General features: G+C 52.7%; 1 protein-coding gene across 6 annotated transcripts in view; it reads left to right on the top strand.

The window, feature by feature from the left end:
- The window catches only part of CLEC16A (C-type lectin domain containing 16A), a 205,797-nt gene that overhangs the window by 148,498 nt on the left and 37,294 nt on the right, over positions 1–20,005 (top strand). For 4 of the 6 annotated variants that reach the window (XM_047087900.1, XM_047087899.1, XM_047087898.1 and 1 more), the window contains 3 exons: positions 2,719–2,870; positions 5,553–5,757; positions 7,445–7,609. In XM_047087900.1, the coding sequence (XP_046943856.1) occupies positions 2,719–2,870; positions 5,553–5,757; positions 7,445–7,609 (522 nt within the window). The remainder of the gene's footprint in view (positions 1–2,718; positions 2,871–5,552; positions 5,758–7,444; positions 7,610–20,005) is intronic. The other 2 variants (XR_006963619.1, XR_006963620.1) reach the window with 1 other exon arrangement.

Raw genomic sequence — 20,005 nt, 5'->3', positions numbered from 1 at the left:
CCTTCCCCGGTCACGCCGCGAGGGTCACGTCCTCCGTGGATGTGAAGAGAGAAGAAATCCTAGGATTCCACCTTCCTGCTTGTTGGGGGAGCAGGGGATGGGAGAAAGGGGAAAGGGAAAGAAAAAGCATCCCTCACCATTTTGTTTTCTACATAGAAAAGTAAAACCTTGTCGTTGAGGAAAACGCTTTAAGTCCCGAGTGAAGAAAATAAACTCTACATACTGCAAAGAACGTGCTGGAAACAATGGGCATGCTGGCTTCCACTTCTGAATACAGAGAGCCAGTAGGGACATTAGACATTGCGGATGAAATAATTTTTAGAAATCTTCTAAGGTGCTTGGCTGGGTTGTTGGGAAAGGGGGCAAGATCCTTGCCACAGAATATGAAGAAAGTCGAGGGTTAATCCCACCTGGTGTTGGTGTTTGCCGTGGGGCTGCTGGCCGTCCTAGGTGGGCCTACCCCTGGGAGAATGCACAGAGACATGAAGCCCTTAAAAGCCCAGAGGAAGCCATCCCCGTGAAGCCGCAATCCCCAACGGATTAGCTTTCAGAGGGTTAAACGGGGCTGTATATAGGAAGGTGGTGCTGAGAGAGGAGAGGAGTTTCCCTGTCCTTCCTAGATCTTAATGGAAAGTAAAAATGGGGGGGGGGGTAAATCCTTGGGGAATACCTGAGCCCAGGTCCGTCATCACGTGTGTCTGGGGCCAAGAGTTCTACTGTCTGCGTAACCTTCCCTCCCCTCCCCCACCCACCCACCTCCAATAACGTAAGCCAGATATGTGGTTACAGTGCTCTCGATTGAACCCACTGGGGCGCTTCAGGTATCACACAGCTGGAATGTAGTAACTCACAGCTGTAAATTTGCTAAAACTCCAGCTGTACGCTTAAAATGGGTGCATTTTACGGCATATAAATTATAACTCCGTAAAGCTGCTTCCAAGAAGAAAAAAAAAAACCCCATCTACCATTCTTGTTATCAGAAACATCTAATGTTTCCGTTTTATTTTCTGCATTTGTGTTTTCTTTGTAGGGATGCTTCTTTAAAAAACAACAACATCAAAATCAGAATAATACAGTTCTTATCCTCTTCCATTTCAAATCTCAGTGGCTTTTCCAATGTCGTTGCAGTTATTTGTAAATAGGGTTTTATACTTGGGTTTTTAATATGTACTTGAAGAGTACGTCTTGAGTAATTTCTCATTTTAAAATAATTTCAAGGAGGGGCGCCTGGGTGACTCAGTCGGTTGAGCGTCCGACTCTTGGTTTCGGCTCAGGTCGTGATCTCACGATTCGTGGGTTTAAGCCCCGAGTCAGGCTCTGCACTGAGCAAGAAGACTGCTCAGGATTCTCTCTCTCCCCCTCTCTTTCTGCCCTTCCCCTCCTCCCATGTTCTGTCTCAAAAAATAGCTATTTAAAATAATTTCAAGGAATACAGTGCTACATAGTACAAAAATTTAAGTTCTGCCATCGATGCCCCCACCCCACATAGGCACTCCCCCCGCCCCCCACCCCCCGCCGACCATTCTCACTTCCCTTTCCATAGGCAACTATTGTTCACAGTTTGGTTAAGCATAATTTTTAAATGGGTAGATAATTTTGCATGTGATGGGAAAAAAAATCATGCTCAAATTTTTCCCCTGTTTGGGGACATTTAGGTTGTTTCCTGTTTGGGCTATTTAAAAAAAAAAAAAAAAATTTGGCAAAGGATTCCATTGGAGGCAATTCAAAGCACATGTTAGATTTAATGGTCCTGTCTTACTCTGGAGATGTCAAAGCCATCAAGGACAGGCACTAAGTTAGACCTCGAATTGGAGGATGATTTCCAAGTAAGAGAAGGGGCCCAGCACACGGTAAGGATTCTGTGTTAAATGCGGTTCTCCTTTAAAGCACAGAACATCTTGGGGAGCCTGGGTGGCTCCGTCGGTTGAGTGTCCGACTCTTGATTTCAGCCCTAGTCATGATTCCAGGGTCGTGGAATCTAGCCCCCTGTTGGGGTCTGTGCTGAGCATGGAGCCTGCTTAAGATCCTGTCTCGCTCGCTCTCTGTCTCTCTGTCTCTCTGCCCCTCTGCTGCTTGTGCTCTCTCTCTCTCTCTCAAAAAAAAAAAAAAAATATATATATATATATATATATATATATATATATATATATATACATGAAGCACCAAGCATCTCAGAATAAGGGAGATTATTCCCATCATACAGATGGAAAAGTGTGGTTCAGAGGGGCCAAGTGCCTTGCCCAGAATCACACAGCATCTAGTACAAAGGTCAGCTCTCAGTTGCCAGACACCAGATTGGAAGTATGACGGTTCTAGAACCAAGCAGGGCACTCCTGTTTTCCTGCGCCTTCCCTTAATTCAGGCAAACACCGTCACAGCTTGCCACCCATCATCTGTCTGCAAGGAAGCACTGAACCGTTACCAGGATTCTCAGTTGAGTTTTCTTAGCTACAGTTTGAGCGCCTGCTGCGTGCTAAACATTGTACTAATAATGCCTTACGTACCTTACTCAAGCCATCACTTTGAGAGGGGTGGGCATCATCCCAGGTCGCCCCGCGAGACTCAGGGGAGGGCCTCAGTCTCAGGTGTGTGTGTGCCTCCAGATCTGGACCCTGCCCGCCAAACGCTGCCGCCCAGCGAGTCAGTCTGAGCGCCCGTCTCCGTCAGACTGGGCCGCTGGACTGCCCCTCATTTTGTTCTCCCTCTCCCTGTTCGCAGACAACAGTGACCTGATCGCGTGCACCGTGATCACCAAGGATGGCGGGATGGTCCAGCGATTCCTGGCTGTCGATATTTACCAGATGAGCTTAGTGGAACCTGATGTGTCCAGGCTTGGCTGGGGAGTGGTCAAGTTCGCAGGCCTGCTGCAGGTATGATGGCCAGGAAGCCTGAGAGCTCTTCTTGGCTGGCTGTGCGCGCACACACACACACACACACACACACACGAATCATCTGTCTCTACGGTTAATTTCTGATGACACAAGGACTACATGAACAGATTGTTATTTGAAAAAAAAAGTGAAAATACTGCACAGATAAGGGTCAAGTGTGCTTTGACCCAAACCCTCAATTCTTAAACTTTCTCCTGCATTATCAGTATGGGCCTTCCAGAGCTGCTGCATATATAAATAAACGCACATATAAATATAACCGCACATGCTGTTTATAAACATGGTGTGCACGTACTTGAGAGTGTGTGTGTGTTTAATAGTGTCACGCTGAGCGTATTCTAAACTCCCCCCGCCCCCCAGTCGATATACGTCTTAGAGCTGACCGCGTATTATGTGCAGACTCTCTGATGTTCTTTTCACTGCTGTGTGACCGAGCTGAGGCACAGTTAGCCAGTGCCCCGTGGCTCTCGCCAGATCGTTACCTTTACAGACAATGTTGCCTCGAAGAGAACCGTCCTTACTTCCACGTGCACTTGAGCGAGGGCTTCCCTAGGCGGACCCCAAGAAGCTGGGGCGTGCCTATTTTCAGCGTTCATAGACGCTGCCAGATTCCTCTCTAAAGCGATTGCTGCCACTGGCAGTTTAGGAGCGTGGCCTCGTCCTCACCCCTTTTCTAGGAGGCATGGGCTCTAAGTCGCCAAACGCAAGTTGGGACGTGGGTTTTCGTATGGTTTGTGGGTTTTCTTATTGGCAGGTGACTAATGTCAGCTCCATAACTGAATGAAAGGAAGAACCAGCAGTGTTGAAAACAGCCTTCCAGTCCCCACCCCTTGTCACACACACCCCCACCCCCCGCCCCGTCCCCGGATATGCAGCAGAACCTTCCAGGCCCGAGACATACCCTGCTCCGAGGCAGGCCGTTCCTTTCCTGGGCAGTGCGTGGTCGCCGGCAAGGTCTCGCCCGGGCTGACCTGCGTCCCCCCTCTGCACAGTGTGACCCACTGTCAGCATCCCACTCTCTAAGGGAGTCGCCCACGTGTTCGAGGATGCTGTTGCAACCTTTTCCCCAGCCTCCTCTTTTTGAAGATCTCTCCCTTTAAAAAATGTCTTTTACAGAGGGGGATGCGAGAAACTCGGCAAAGAATCTTCCATTTAAAAAAAAAAAAAGACTACCCTGTAAGAGGTTGTCCGTTAGGTGACTTAGTACGTCTTATGTATCTAGACTTATGATCAATTTCCTTTAGAATTGAGTGTCAGGAAAGTGTTTTTCTCCCTTGAAGGATTAATACGTGTCCTCCGTCAGACGACGAAAGCCACATCAACCTTTCCTTTTGGTCGCCTTCCAGTAGCTGCTACTTACTTGTCAGGCCACTCCTGTGTGCCAGGTTCTCCACCTTAAATGTGGAACACCCCATCTAATCTGCTGCCACATTTTGAGGCAGGTACTATTTCCAAGGACCCTGTGCCCGATTTAATGCCCACAAACAGCGACCGTCGTACTTCGTGAGCCTTTTTAGCTCATGTTCCCCACCTCCTCCAGCACGCCTGACTTCCACGTCTGTCTCGCCTTGTGCCTTTATCTTGCATCACCTCAAACTCTTGTGCGATGCAGATTCTTTATACAGAAAATCCTTTCTGAGGTTTTAGATGGGATTCATCCTTATCACGCTTGCTATGGGCGGGTTTCTTCTACACCCTTCAAATGCAGTTTCCTTCACTGCCTGCTGAGTGGCCCTCCCTGTCCCTTCTTGGATTAGCATTCTCTGTTAGGGACCAGAAATTCTCCAGAGACGTGCGTGTGGGTGTCAGGGATCCCCCCCTTCTGAAAAGAAGCCAGGAAGAAGTTGGTCAGTAGATAAGTGCGCCTATCTCAGACCATGGCCAATGGCGACAGGCATTTTGGGTTGTTGTCTCCAGTATTCTCAGAAGTGAGGAAGGACTGCCACAGTCCGGCTATTTGAGGTCCCTTGGAGAGGCCAGTGCACCCATTTATTCCCTAGCAAGCCCACGTCCTCGGGGGCAGGGTCCCAGCCAGCGCGGGCTCCCCGTGAGCACCTTTGTTGCCTACCATGTCCTGTTCTCGAAGCCTGGTCTGGTTTGGGAGGCTGCTCTTTTCAGGCAAAAGCAGAGTTGGGGGAATTTGGGGAAACTCCTTTTCTATTCTTTTCTTTTTTATTCTTTCTTTCTTTCTTTTTTAAAAACTCTATTTATTGGGGCGCCTGGGTGGCTCAGTCGGTTAAGCATCCAACTTCGGCTCAGGTCATGATCTCACCGCTTGTGAGTCCGAGCCCCGCTTTGGGCTGTCTGCTGACAGCTCGGAGCCTGGAGCCTGCTTTGGATTCTGTGTGTGTGTGTGCGTGTGTCTGTGTCTCTCTCTCCCTCCCTTCCTCCCCCAGTCGTGCTCTCTCTGTCTCTGTCTCTCTCTCTCTCTCTCAAAAATAAACATTAAAAAGAAAAACCTCTCCATTTATTTATTTAAGTAATCTCTACACCCGCTGTAGGGCTTGAACTCATGACCCCAAGACCAAGAGTCGTGTGCTCTTCTGACCAAGTCAGTGCCAGGGAACCGCTTTCTTGATGAGACACGGATCCCACGGCTTCTGAGCCGCCACCCTCCTCCCGAACGTAACGAACACCCTGCTTTTGCCACTTCCCCCACAGGACATGCAGGTGACCGGCGTGGAGGACGACAGCCGCGCCCTGAACATCACCATCCACAAGCCTGCGTCCAGCCCCCACTCCAAGCCCTTCCCCATCCTCCAGGCCACCTTCGTCTTCTCAGACCACATCCGCTGCATCATCGCCAAGCAGCGCCTGGCCAAGGGCCGCATCCAGGCGAGGCGCATGAAGATGCAGAGAATAGCCGGTGAGTGGCCGGCCCTGGCGGATGTCCCCAGGGCCCTCGGGCTCACACGCTGACCGCTAGGGGAGGACACGTGTGGCTTAGAGGAGTTACTCGTGTTGTGGTGACAGAACGGAGGATCTGCTCAGACTCTCCCCTTCCCCAGGTGTGTGATGTCTAGAGAGTTTCTAGGCCCACGTGGAGGGGAGGAGAACCCTCCCCGACCGAGCAAGAGGCCCTGAACAGACAGGTGTTGGTTTGGGACAGCTGTTCACTTCCCACACACGGGAATCTTCTAGCTTACGTGTACAAAAGGCTTGGACATTCCTCTGCTACTCTGGATCCTTAACCCTTAAGATCAGGAGGGTCTGTCCTGTGCATTTTACAGAAGAGTAAACTGAGGCTCTGTGACTTGCCCAAAGTCACACGCGCAGCTGGTTGACAGAAGCCCAGCGCGGAACTTCCTCCCGAAAGCCCATCCCTTGCCCCCTCCCTCCAGCTCTCCTGAGAGGCAGCCCTGCTTGGTGAGGGGGCCACGATGACCCAGCACTAAATTTGGAAGTTGTCCGTTTCACAGGGACTGTGGTGAACGTGTGAGGAGGCCTTGCGCCACCCTGGGCAGGAAGGCCCGAGCTTTCTTAGAAATAAAGGCTCTGTACCGAGGGCGTTCCGATCACCAGGGCCGATGGCACGGCGTTCCCCCGGGGGAGCAGGCATTCTGTCAACCCCCCAAATTATAAATAGCCGTTCTCCAGACACCAACGCCTTTCAGTTCGAGCACCAGTGGTCATCCTGGTGTAGCTGCTGGGAGCAGTTCCAGCCCAGTGAGGGAGGAGGAGGGGTGCTTTCTAAAGGGATTACCTAAAAATAAACCCTTGGCGGGCCGGGTTTCTGGACACTCTGGATTGCGTTACTTACCGTGCGTGCCCCGTTGATTTGCACAGGCCTGTGTCCCATGCGTCCCTTGTTTTCTTGCTTAGCTGAAACTTGGCCTATGAAATCATTACAGAAGCATTTTGTAATGTGCAAAGTGACTTAAATCATTCCGTCCTTCCTCTTAAGATTTATTTTTAGAGGGTGGTTGTTGTTTTTTTTTTTTTTTTAATGTAAAGCAATTTCTCAGCGCTGGCACGAAGGCCAAATATTTCATCTGAAAATTGAGAATTATGCCGTAAAGTGGCTGTTAGAATGAACGCCTCGGGTATGCCTTCAATTGATGTTAAAAAGCCCCTCCAAATTGCTCTATCATGAGATTTGTTTCTGGGAGGGAAGATAGCAACCGTGACAGATAAGCACAAACTCATAAATACACAGGTGCACGCGCGGATATGTTCTCCCTCACACGCGCCTCCCCGTGCACGTGTACATGTCTGAACTTTCAGGGCAGAATTGGCCCCGTTTGCTTTGGGGTCTAAAGTCGTACCCGCAGCGAAGCCTCGCTAAGGGTCTCTTTGCCTGTGGAAGCCAAGGGTCCAAGGTGGAGACTGGCCAGCGTCCATTTCTGAATCCCTCGCGAGGCACCGGCTGTGTCCTGAGCTCAGGCGGGACCTCGGTGTCGCGCCGGTCTCCCCAGCTCGAGGCCGCCGGCTGCCTGCTTGACGCCGTCCACGCGATGTGCCCGGCAGGGGCCGCGGCCGCTCCGGCTACGGCCCCAGCATCTACACCCCCGGCCCATGTGACGAGCATGAACCACGGTGTTGTTTGAACATAGCCCTCCTGGACCTCCCGATCCAGCCGACGACCGACGTCCTGGGGTTTAGACTCGGCTCCTCTTCCTCCCAGCACCTGCCTTTCCGCTTCTACGACCAGTGCCGCCGGGGCAGCAGCGACCCCACCGTGCAGCGCTCCGTGTTCGCGTCCGTGGACAAGGTGCCAGGTAAGCCGCCCCGACCCTGCGCCGCCTCGCGCCCCCGCCCCAGGGTTCTGGGCCCTTGTCTGTTGAGTCTGTGTGAGCAAGCTTCCCTTGACGTGTCGGAATCCGGGCGGCTGGAAGTACCCGTTTCTTAGAATTCGTCAAAGGATAGCTCAAGATGCAACACAAGCCCTAGAAATAAATCTTGGCTTTCTGTGTGGTGTTCTGCCGCCTGGGTTTGGTTTTCCAGAGATTTTCTGGGGATGTGGAAGAACTTCTCAGAATTAAGACTAAGAGCTTTCTTGGGAGTTTCTTGGAAATGCTCAGATTGTTAGTAATGAGGCCGTGGGGGAGTCCTCTCCTTCTCCAGGCGGGATGACGAGTGAAGCCGTGTGCATGGTTCCTGTTCCAACCCCTGAAGAAAGGAGAGCACAGAGAGGGCTGTGCCAGGGCCTTCCCCGTGGGGGCTGGGAGCACCCCTCCCACTTCCTCCAGAGCTCATCTCCCCAGAAAAGAGAAACATGAAAAGAAAGTTCGAGTGCCGCTTGCTCCTCCCAAGGGCTGGCAGCCTCTCCCCTTCCTGTTCCAGTGTGTCTAAGATAAGTCCACGTGCACCCAGTCCTTCGAAAGAGAGCCTCGCTCTTGATTGCAGAACTTCCCGAAGTTGGCCAGGCGGCCCCCTGCAAGCGTGTTAGGGTTTCAAACTCGCACTGAAATATGGCAGAATGTTTTCAAAAGCGGCTATTGACGGAAGATCAGTTGTTGATTTAAAACGCGGCGATCAGGACCTGTCCCAAGTCAGGGCCCTTGTTTTCCTTCCGCTCCATGATTTATTCTATATTCGTTCTTTGATTGCATTAATTCGTTTTAGAAATATGTACATTGTAAGTATGTGGTATTTTAAGATATAAACAGGACATGATAAAATGAGAAATAAGTCAGCTTTGCCCCCAGAAGTAATCACTGTGAACAGTTTCTTGCCTGTCCTTCCCAAAATGTTCGTTTGTATGCCATACATGTTTTTCTTGTCTATTTCTACACGCGGAGTCATACCATCTATGTGATTCTGCCCCTTGCCTTTTTTCACGGATACTTTGGTGTTCCACATCAACGCACATCACTTCATGCTAAGTAATGATGAACTCTTACGTGGTATTTTAGCACATGGCTGGACCAGAAACATCTCTCATAACGTTTTGTATTGGCAGACGTTTGGGTCACTTCCATCGTTTTGCTCCTCCAGTGTCATTGGACATCTTTGGGGGGTCTCGGTAGAAGTGTGCAAATCGCGACTGTCTGTGGGACACATTCTTAGCCGGGTCCAAGGGGAGGCTTTTTGTCTTGACACAGGTAGTCCCAACACGTGCTCTGGGACAGTGCACCGGCTCACGCTGCCACCCACTGCCTGGACCGTTTTCTTCCTTAAGACCCGTCTTAGTCTCTAAGACTGATGGTGACACTGTTTTGTTTTCAGCTACGAAATGCGATGTGATGCTGCTGCCTTTTCCAGGGTCTGGAGGGTTCTTTGTCAAAGCTTGTTCAGGCTGTGTCATGTTCTGTAGAGATGGTTGCTAAGTAAACATAAATGATGGCCATGAGTCTAGGTTAAATGTAGATTGCCTTGGTAGGAAATCATTTCTTCTTTCTTTCTTTCTTTCTTTTCTTTTCTTTTTTCTTTTCTTTTCTTTTCTTTCTTTCTTTCCACAGAGTTGTAATTTATTATACCATTTCTATAAGCACCGCCTTGTGACTTTTTAAATTTTTTTTTTCAACATTTTATTTATTTTTGGGACAGAGAGAGACAGAGCATGAACGGGGGAGGGGCAGAGAGAGAGGGAGACACAGAATCGGAAACAGGCTCCAGGCTCCGAGCCATCAGCCCAGAGCCCGACGCGGGGCTCGAACTCCCAGACCGCGAGATCGTGACCTGGCTGAAGTCGGACGCTTAACCGACTGCGCCACCCAGGCGCCCCATTAAATTGAGATCTAATTGACATATAACATCATACGAAGAAATAATTTCTTTAGCATCATTCGGGTTTTGTCTTGGGAACAAACAGGTTAAAAAGAAAAACCTGGGCCTTACTTCCATTCAGTCCTTTTTGGACAAGGCAAGTGTAAATAAATAAATAGAGCCAAGTGTCACATTCTTCAGCATCTGCATAATCATCTCTCTTGTTTGCAGAGCGCTTTACAGTGACTTATTACCAAGTGCTCCTACCCCGCCTGGGCTCCCAGGGAGAAGTGAGGTCATCCAATGCTGGGGGTATGGGCCTGTCTCCTGTGGCCTGGGCCTGTCCAGGGAGGGGGGGGTGGCACCCACCGCCCTGCTCCTGGCCCCAGGGTCTGGTATTTAAGGTAGAGCCAGTTGGGACTGTGGAGGGTCAAAGGTAGCTGCTGAAGCTGGCCCTCCGCCCCTTCCCTGTATCTGTCCCCTGACAGCCTCTGGAGGTGCCACTCGGGTGTGGTGTGGGGAGTGGGGACACTCTCACAGATGTGGCCCTGGGGGCAACTGCTTTGGGCCCTTGGGTAGAGAGGCCTCGCGGCCTTCCCTGCCCTCGCAGCCTGACCGGCAAGTGAGATCCCCAAGCCTCAGCGTGACTCAGAGAGAGGGAGGGGAGCTTTCCCCACCCTTCCCCTCCTCACCACTGGCTGTCTCAGCCTGCCCCACAGCCGCGCAGCATCTGGAATCATCCTTGGTCCTCCTCTTCACCGTCCCACCCCTGCTGGCCTGCTCTGCTTCCAGAAGACACCTCCCTGTGCCAGCCAGCTGCCCTCTCCCTAGATCGAGGAGCAGTATCCTCAGCTTCTCAGGCTTCCACCCTCACCACTCCCCTTCGGCCAGAGGGATCTTTCTAGAACATAAGTCACATCACATCATGCCCCTCCCTGCAACCCTCCGGTAGCTTCCGGTTGTACTTGGAACAAAACCCAGATCTCTCACTCTGGTCCTGCATGGTAGTTGTGAAACGGGCCCCAGCTGGCCTCTCAGACGCAGCCACCCAGCTTCCTTCATCCCATCGCCCCCCCCCACCCCCCCCACCCCCGGCCACACCGGCCCCTGCTGCTCCTTGAAGTCAGCACTTTGCGGAGTTTGGGCCTCGGGTCCCCTTTATACCCTTAAAAAAAAATACCGAGGATCCCGAAGAGCTATAGTTTATATAGACCTTGGGTGGTTCGGTCTGTGGCACTTGGACTAAGCAAGGGACACAAGGGAACCGAGACCCCAGAAGATCGGAAGCGTTCTCCCGCTTAATTTCTGTCACCAAAGTGAACGAGATGTTCCCCCCGGGCAGGGCACATGCACCCACGCGATAGACTTGGAGCCATTGCGCATCAGCCGGGGTTCGTCGCCCTCACCTTGAAAGTTTTCAGAAGCCAAGGGGTGGGGCCGGAGGGGGGCTTCCGAAGCATGGCTTGGGTTGGCCTCTGATGCCGTGGCGCCACGGCCGCCTCTGGGCTCACGAGTGCAACGCTGTCTCCCCACCCCCCACCTTTTGGAAATGGTCTTGCTCTGTGTCCCTTGCCGTGGGCCACATGGTTGCAAAACCTGGGTGGGATGCCCACTCCTGCCCAGAGGGGATCCTTCACAATGGGGAAAACAGTTCCGGGTGACTGCCAGAGGGGCTGACTCTGTCTTGCCCCCCTTCCCATTTTATCTGCCGGCCAGGTGATGGTCACACAGTGTGTGTCTCCCCCTTACCAGCTGTAAATGATTATATTTAATGAAAATACACCCTCCATTTCCTTGGAAGAGATAGTAAAGTAGAATATAAATCAGGGCTCTTAGGTGACTAGCCACTTTGGTATATTTCTCTTTTTTCCACTGGGCTCGGAGAGAAATCACAAATCCTATTTATTGGCCGGTTTTATGTTCCTGGCCCTCGCCCCTGCGGCAGGTTCAGCTCAGCTCAGCTCAGCTCAGCTCTGCGAGGGCAGAGGCATGGGTGCCCGCCTGGCCGGGGCAGGGGGCGGTCATCAGCAAACAGTGTGTGCTGGTGGGCAGGCGTGACCAGATCTAGAGTCTGCCTTCGAGGGGCGGCCCTCCACCGTTAGTGCCCTCGAGGCCTTGTCCCACCAGCCCTCAGAGACCGCCGATTGCCAGAATCTGCCAAGGGAGGCAGGGTGTCCAAAACTAGACCACAAGGCCATCTTTCCACACACGGCACGGCTGGTTCCTTCTCAGCACTCAGGACTCTGGTCAGATACCTGCTCAGGGGCCTCCCCCGCCCCCAGGCACAGCTGGTTTTCTTTAATTGAGGTGAAATTCACATAACATAAAAGAAAGCGTGCGATTCAGTGGCACTTAGTACGTTCATGGTCTTGTGCCACCACCACCTGTGCTAGTTCCAAAATACCTTGATCCCCCCGCAAATAAACGCCCGTTCCCCTGGGCCCTCCCTCCCCATTCGCCCTTCCCCAGCCCCTGGCCACCACCGCTCTGCTTCCTGGCTCTATGGACTGCTCTTTTCTGGATGTTCGTATACATCGTACGGTGTGTAGCCCTTTGTGTCTGGTCTCTTTCCCTGAGCATCACATTTGCGTGGAGGTTCCTCCACGTGGTAGCGTGTGTCCGAGCGTCCCCCGTGTGGACAGACTGCTTTTCATTCGTCCATTCTCGCGCCGTTGACGGCCACATGGCTGGGTTCCACCTTCTGGCAAGTGTGTTCGGTGCTGCTGCGAGCGTGCATGTGGAAGTTTTTAGTTGAACACCTGTCTGCCGTCCGTCGGAGTAGAATGCCTTTCCCACGGCCTCCCGAGCCCTTGCCATCCGCTGGAGTTGACCCATTTGTCTTCCCGGCTGTGTCGCTTGCCCCGGGCTCGCTTGGAAGGCTCCGGGGCACTGTTCGTCTTGCCCTCCACCGCTGATGCTTAGTGAGCAGGTGCCCAGTGACTGTCGAATGCGGGCGGGGACGTGGATTGGTGGATGGAGGCTGGGCTGGATGAGCTGTTCAGTGTCCTGTCTTCCCATCAGACCGTGAACTGCGGCAGGGGCGTTGCTGTCTTGCTCCCGGCCGTGGCACCTGCATCACTTGGTGGTGGTGGCCCAGGGTGCCAGCCACAGAGTCAGACTTCATCCCACCAGGGACGTCCCGCTTTCCTCTCTGGTCCCTACTTCTTGTCCCTGCTGGGTCCAGGCCGCCATTTGTCTCTGGGCAAACATTTAAATCCCTGAGCACAGGGGGAGTGCAGCGCTTTCCACGAGTGTTATCTTTATGAAACGCAAACAAACCGGCCCTATCGGTCATTGACCCAGAACATTTAATAGTTCCGTGGAAAGGCAGCTTAGTTCCAGAGCCAGCCTCTGGCAGCTGAGTAACTGAGTGAGAACGCAGAGATCGCAGTGTGCTCAGAGCCAGCCGCGCTGACCACGAAGCCTCCAACTGACAGCCAAAAAAAAAAAAAAAAAAAAAAAATCAATGTTTAATTCATAGACCTCAGTCCTGCCTCCTCTCCTGGGATAACGTACTAGGTGCTAATGTCATCTCATGACAGTGTTTCCCAGAAACGAATTTTTTAGGCCTGTTATTTTTCTTGTTTCCGATTAGAAAACTGGAGCCACTTCTCTCCTCCCGGCTCCCCAAGGCAAAAGAAACGCCCTTTCTGGAGTCACACAGGAAGGAGAGCCTCCCGGCACCTTCCTCCAATCTTCTCAACCCCCTGTTAACCCCTCCCGAGCCTTCGGATCCCTGGCCAGAGACTCTAGCCACTGGGTCAGTGACTTACAGAAACTTCATTCTGACCTTCACACCTTGTGTGTGTGTGTGTGTGTGTGTGTGTGTGTGTTAAGTTAGCGTGAGTGGGGGAGGGGCAGAGGGAGAGGGAGACAGAATCCCAAGCAGGCTCCACGCTGCCAGTTGTAGAGCTCGACGGGGGGCTCAAGCCCACAAACGGGATATCACGACCTGAGCCGATGTCAAGAGTTGGACACTTAACCAACTGAGCCACCCAGGCATCCTGCTCTGGGTGTTTTGAACAGAAAACATCATCTCTTTCTGGGAGCATGGCATAGAGTTTGACCGGAAGAATTAACTGTGCCAGGCACAGTTAATTCCGTGTTAATTCTGTATGCGTTAATTCCGTGCTCTGGATAATGCTGGGAGCTGGTGTGGCTCGCCCTGTTCTACATACGGGAAACCAAGTCTTGGACCAAGGCTGCGGAGCTCACACAGGGCAGGCTGAGAGCCGTACCTGCACTGCCTGCTTCTAAATCCCACTTGTCTCCAGGTGCCCATCGGTGATGGCCGCCACTTATCTCTGATTGCCAGAGGTCAGCAAGACAGACCCCCATTAGAGAGGGAGGGGCCTGCCGGGTGGCCCTGGCATAGATAGATCACTCCCCATTCCCATCGTACTCGCACCACTCACACACTCCAAGCCCCGCCTCGCATCAGGGATAAACCTGCAAAGCAGCCGTCTGGAAAGACGCTGCCCCCCCCACCCCCCGCAACCACCACTTCCAAACTGGGTAAAGCTTGGGGCCACGTAAAGACCCCATCATGGCATAGATTTATTTGTTCCCAGTCTATCAAGAGCAAAAAGCAGAATTGAAACTTAAAAATGTTGCCTGTGTAAAATCAGGATCTGAGCTCTCTTCAGAGCTCTCTGGCAGAGGTCTCTAAGAGAGCAGCCCTTGCGTGGTTGGGTCGGAAGTGTGGGGATCAGGTCCCACTCAAAACTCATCCCTGAGCTGAGTCCTAGGGTCTGCTTTCCACGCCTCTTGTTGGAGCCCCCGGGGAAGGCGCGAAGAGGGAGTGTGAGCTCGTTGTGCAGCTGGGAGCACACAGCCCCGAAGGAGTCACGTTCCTGAGTCAGGGCCCACGAGGCTCCCTCACCTGGAACGTGCCCCCAGATCTGGACGCTTTCCCAGTGCACACACTAGCACTCGGTGTCTGAGGAGCCCTCTTGCGAAACGCCGCGCAGTGGGCGGACCCAGCCTCGGGCCCCAGATGAGCCTCTCTGGGGGTGGAGGCAGGAGGAGGAAAGAGTTCCAAAGAATTGAGTGTTGCTTCACTTTTCGGGGTCATTGGCCACCTCCGACTATCAAAGCGACCGTGTGCCCAGGAGCCTCGTGCACCCAAGGGAACGCCGCTCCGTTTGCTCGTGGAGAAGAGAGCGGAGAGCCTGGGCGGCGGAATGCTGTGGGAGGAGCCCGAGCCCCGGCTTCACTCAGCCCTTGGGCTTCCGTAGGTCCCGGTGGGCCCCCGAGGGGCAGCCTCGCTGGCAGCAGGGAATGGGCGGGCATGTGTCAGAGCCGGTGGTACAGCCGAGTGCCTGTGTGTGTGCGTCGGCCCACGCCTGTGCCTGCCCTGGAGGACGTGGCTCCTGCCGGTTCCTCGTCCTGTCAGACTTCCTAGGACGAGCCGAGCGTTTATTGTAGGGCAGCTGGAAAAAGTGGAAGAGGACCGAGAAGAGACAAGATGCACTAAACTTCTCTACCCTGAGGTGTCCGTGAAGCACACCCCGTGTCCCTACCCGTCGTTCTTTCCGTCTGTCCGGCATGGGTTTCTGGTCTCAGCAGCAGTGTTTGCCCGGGTAAGAGTCAGCATAGGGAGGTGGCTTAGCCCATCCCTGGAGCAGACAGTCTGGGTTCAAGTCCTCCCTCCACCTTCTACCCGTTACGTGGCCTTGGGCCAGCACCTGTTTATTCGTGTAAGAAAAATGAGTGTACTTAACACTACTGAACTATGCACTAAAAAATAGTTAAGAGGGTCAACTTTATGGTATGTGTGTGTTACCGCAATTAAAAAGGGGAAAAGAAGCGGGGATGAAAATGTGACCCACCTCATCGGGCTGTCGTGAGCATGAAAGGAGTTAATTCACCTAAGTGCCCAGAACGATGCCTCACGCGTGTGCGGTGTGCAGTGAAGGTTAGGCTCTCGGTATTTTTTATTGTCATTGTTATTAGTCACAGTTGACCCTTGGGACCCCAAATAATAGGTTCCCTCTCTACGCATTCAATCAGTTTGCACGAAGTTAATCACCCAGCAGCTCCCTGTGCTGCACGTCCCAAAGACACAGCACAGTTGTACGGATTTGCTCATTTAGAAAGGCTTGTCATCAGGTGCTGATAAAACGCGGGGGCAGAATTTGCCTCCTGCAGAAGGGCCAGGAGGATTCCGGTGCTGTGATGTGCCAGGGCCCCACAGCTCCTGGAGGCAGAGCCAGGGCCAGAGAAGAGTGGAGATCCGTCCCCAGCGCCCCAGCCCAGCGCATGCCTGCTCCCCCATGGTCCTGACTGCCATCACTTAGTTCTCGCTGACCCACACACCGGGCCTGGGAGGCTGGCACCGTGGGTCACTCTGCGGACCAGGAAACCTGAGCACGGGAAGGAGAGTGCGTGGCCCACTCCGTGAGCCCATGCCTTCAGTCCTGAAGATTATTCAGGGGCAGAACACCTGGGAACCAGCTGTGCTTTGGGAACCCAGGAGCATGGAAACCAGTAGAAAACATGACTGTATTCTGTGGATGCAGGTGTCTGCGTCCGAAGGAAAAATCCATAAAATTATGTGAAGAAACTTGATGAGCCTCTTTCCTCTCTGGATGTTTGTTTTTTTGCTGCTGAGTCATTTGTTTTACCAACTGCAAGTTCTCGTTAACAGACATGTGATAGCAAATGACGAGGATCAAAGGCTCGTTTGTGGGGTAAAACTCAGAAACAGGGAAGACCCCGGCCCTTAATTTTAGCTGGGAATTGGAAAAAGACCAATTCCCAGCTAAAGACCAATTGGTCTGATGTTTGCCCCAAAATGTCTCTGACTAGCCTAGGGAACCCTAGGGTCCCCCCTGGAACTGGGTTTGGGAACCGCTTTACCACTTCCCAAGACCCAGTCATGGTGCCTGCCTTGGGACCCAAGAGCATGAGGTGCCAACCGAGCGGCATCACTGAGTGTGCAGACGGCTAAAACGAGAGTTGTCACTTCACGGGGACCCTCCTAAGGGTGAGAGGAACCAGAGCAGAAGGCTGGCATGGGACACCAGAGTAGTGCTGAGTGTTCACAGAGAGGAGGGAGTCACTGGGTCCTCCACACGTCCCTTTCCTCTCTGCCCGTTCCTTCGTGGCCTCTTCAGAGCATGGCAGCCCCTAGGGCCCAGGTAGGGGACCACCAGGGAGAGAAGGGAAAGGGCGACAGATGAAGGAAGAGCTGGCATTTTTTTTGAAAAAAATTGTTTGGTGTTTATTTACTTTGGAGAGAGAGAAAGAGAGAGAGACAGAACATGAGTGAGGGAGAGGCAGGGAAAGAGGGAGACACACAATCTGAAGCAGGCTCCAGGCTCTGAGCTGTCACCAGAGAGCCCGACGCAGGGCTTGAACTCACGAGCCGCGAGATCATGACCTCAGCCGAAGTTGGACGCTCAACTGACTGAGCCACCCAGGTGCCCCTTTTTTTTAATTAAAAAAAAATTTTTTTAAGTTTATTTATTTTGAGAGAGAGAGAGAGAGAGAGAGAGAGAGCACTCGTGAATGAGGGGCAGCGACAGGGAGACAGGCTAGAAAGCCCAGTGGGGTCAGAGCGCCTGAGGACTTCTGCCTGCTGAGGAGTTGAAATTTTACACTGGAAGCAGTAGGAAGCCCTTGAAGGTGCCAAGGCCAAGGAGCGAGGAGGCAGGGGGCTTGGCTTTTGCTTTACTGGAGTCAGGAAAGGCAGAGGAGAAGGGGGTGGGCAGGAGAGAGACCCGAGATGCTCTCAGCCCTTCTGATGGCACCCCGCCCCCCCCCCCCCCCCCCCGCCTAACTATGCCGTAGGTGGTGCTCTGCCCTTGAGAAGGATGAGAAAGTCTTTCTGCAGAGCTTCTCCCTCCCTCGGCTTGGTGCACGTCCTTCCATATCCCTTTCTGCGTGTTTCCGTGCTATGCTTGTGCTGGCCTACTGCGTTGCCCTTTTATTTCTTGACATCAACGAACGCCGTTTTCACTCAACACTGTGTCTTAGATTTTTCTTCCCTGTCAGTTCGTGAGAGTGCCCGCTTTCGTTTTTATTCCTACAGAGCAATCCATCATGTGGGCACACCAGTTTATTTAGCCAGTCCCCCATTGATGGATGTTTAGGTTGTGGCCAGTTTTTTGCCCTTGACAAATGAGCGCCTCTGCATGCCCTTGCACAAGGATTTCCCTGGAGTAAGTAACCGTGAAGTGAGTCCAGAAATATCTAGGGCTGTGGCCCTAACTGGACTTGGGTGACCAATGAAGTATGTGGGTGGAGGGAGGGGGAGGCCCAGGGCTAGCTTAAGGCAAAATATCAAGGACTCTCACTTTATGTCTGAACCCTCTCCTCTCATTTAGCCCGCGAGGGCATTTTGGTGATCCCAACTTCTGCCCGAACAAAATCCTCATTGCTTGTGGGTAGTGTTCTATCCAGGAGGCCTTCAGGAGCTGTGATGATTGGAACGGTTCCCAGGAGCGAGCGGGGGGCCTCCAAGGGCTCGCTGACCCACCTCTTGGCTTGTCATCCCAGACAGGACATGATGGTATGATGGGACCCCCAGTAGGTTCTCCTCTGACCTCCTGGCTTCTCCACTGAGGTTAGGACTTTGTTCGATTCTTTCCTGTCTGTAGCCAGCATCCCATGACTCAATACAGCTTCCTTTATTTGTGGCTGGCCAGCCATGGCATTTTGTATGAATGTGCTTTTCTCCAGAAACACATACAGAGTATTATTTGTTCAACATCTCAAATTCCCAGAGGGCCAAAAGTCAATATTATCCCAGTGTGGCAGGAACAGCTGTCTTGTGACATCTCTTCACACTTAAACAGCCCGTTCCTTAAGCCCCGGAGCGACCTCCAAAAGATACCCCAAAGCCCATCGAAGCAGGGCCGATGAATTGTTTTAGTTTGTCTCCATCGCTTCCTGCCATGAACTCAGGTCCTTGAATTCACATGATTTGGGCAGTAGGCGCTTCAGCTGTGTGAAATACTAAGTTTGGGCTATGATTTGCAGTGACTCCTCTGAAAATATTTGCAAGTTTGGTAAAAATTCAGGTGCATGCCATGTGCGGTATACGTGTAGCTTCACAGACTTTTTTAAGGCCCCAGGATGAGAGTCCCATTTATTGAATGCCTGCTGTGTGCTTGCTAGGTACTAGACTAGTTGCTTTACATAAGATAAAGAGAGAAATGTGTAAAAACCATCATGTCACTAATCCCACTTCTGCGGCCGGGGCGAGCAAGACTCCAACGCAGAAGCCCCTTCTCCAGGGTCCCAGAGAGACTGAGCCTGGTTTCAGACTCCTGTTCTTTGTAATGTTTCTACCTGCTTCCTGAGAAAAAGGTTATCTCTCGTTGGGTGTTCTTTCCTTTCTTGCTAAGTTGACTTGAAGGTTCTTTGTTGCTTCTGAGATAAAGGTGCCCTTTGTTGTGGCTTTCTGAGTATGCTGACTTCACAGGCTGACAGTTGAACCTGAGGTACTGGGTACCACATGCACTCCAGCCTCTTGGATGGAACAGGTCCTCCTAAATCGTTGGGTCAGTCCAGTGGCAGGAAGAGTCGGTGTTGATGGAAAGAGCCTCCCCAAACACTCCTCCCACCCTTACCCTTCGTATCCTGGAGAATGTTCTGAAATAGTTGACATTTATAAAATCTTGGACGTTCTGGAAAAATGCTTAAAAGAAAAGAAAGCAACAGATTTCCAGCCCGGTGCCCAAGGAAAATGTCCCACAGCTCAGAGCAGCGTTCTGTTCTCCTGAAACAGTGCCCGGGGCCTAGTGGAGGCATGGCCTGCTCGCTACGCCCTCTCTGACCTCTCCACGCCACCCTAGCAGAGAGCAGATGCCGAAGGCCCCCCGTAGCGACTTCTGTCCCCACTGGGTCGGCAGAGGGGCCCCTCGTGCCTGCTGGGACACCCACAGCTTCAAGCAGCTTAAAAGCTACCACCGTTTGGACATTTGCTATATGCCAGAAGGGTAGATGCCACCGTGCTGTTTAAACCATGCTCCAGCCCTCCCAGGGCGTTCTTGCCGTGAGGAGGTTTGGGGCACATGCCCTGGAGTTAGCCTACCCAGCTTTTTTGGCACCGACCCATTGCTGTCAGGAAGTTCTGGAAGGCTCCCTGAGCCTCAGTTTCTTCTATAAAATGGGGCTCCTGATAGAACCTGCCTCCCAAGGGCGGGAGCTTGGCCCAGGGCACCTGTGAGGTGCCTCACGATGCCCCAGTAAGTAACCGTCACTGACATCGAAGAGGAGAGGCCGGGGCCCTGAGGGCTAGAGCAGCCTGGCCGCGTTGTGCCCTCGGGGGGGTGGGGTGGGCGCGGTGCAGGCCAGCACTTTGGGCCTCCTGGCCGGGGCTCTCGCCCCTTGCAGGGCAGCTGGCCCAGCCCCTACAGGTCACTCACAGCTGTTCTGCCTGGTGCTCTGGGGCTCTGCCAGTCGAGGGGGCTTCCGGGTGCCCGCCCTGCTAGAGCCGCCAAAGCCAGGGCCACCCG

The sequence above is a fragment of the Lynx rufus genome, unplaced genomic scaffold, assembly GCF_022079265.1.
Source record: "Lynx rufus isolate CCGP_SWC_20201006 ecotype Redwood Valley unplaced genomic scaffold, mLynRuf1.p SCAF_23, whole genome shotgun sequence".
In the NCBI taxonomy this organism is placed as follows: domain Eukaryota; kingdom Metazoa; phylum Chordata; class Mammalia; order Carnivora; family Felidae; genus Lynx; species Lynx rufus.
This window is presented reverse-complemented; position numbering and strand designations above follow the sequence as displayed.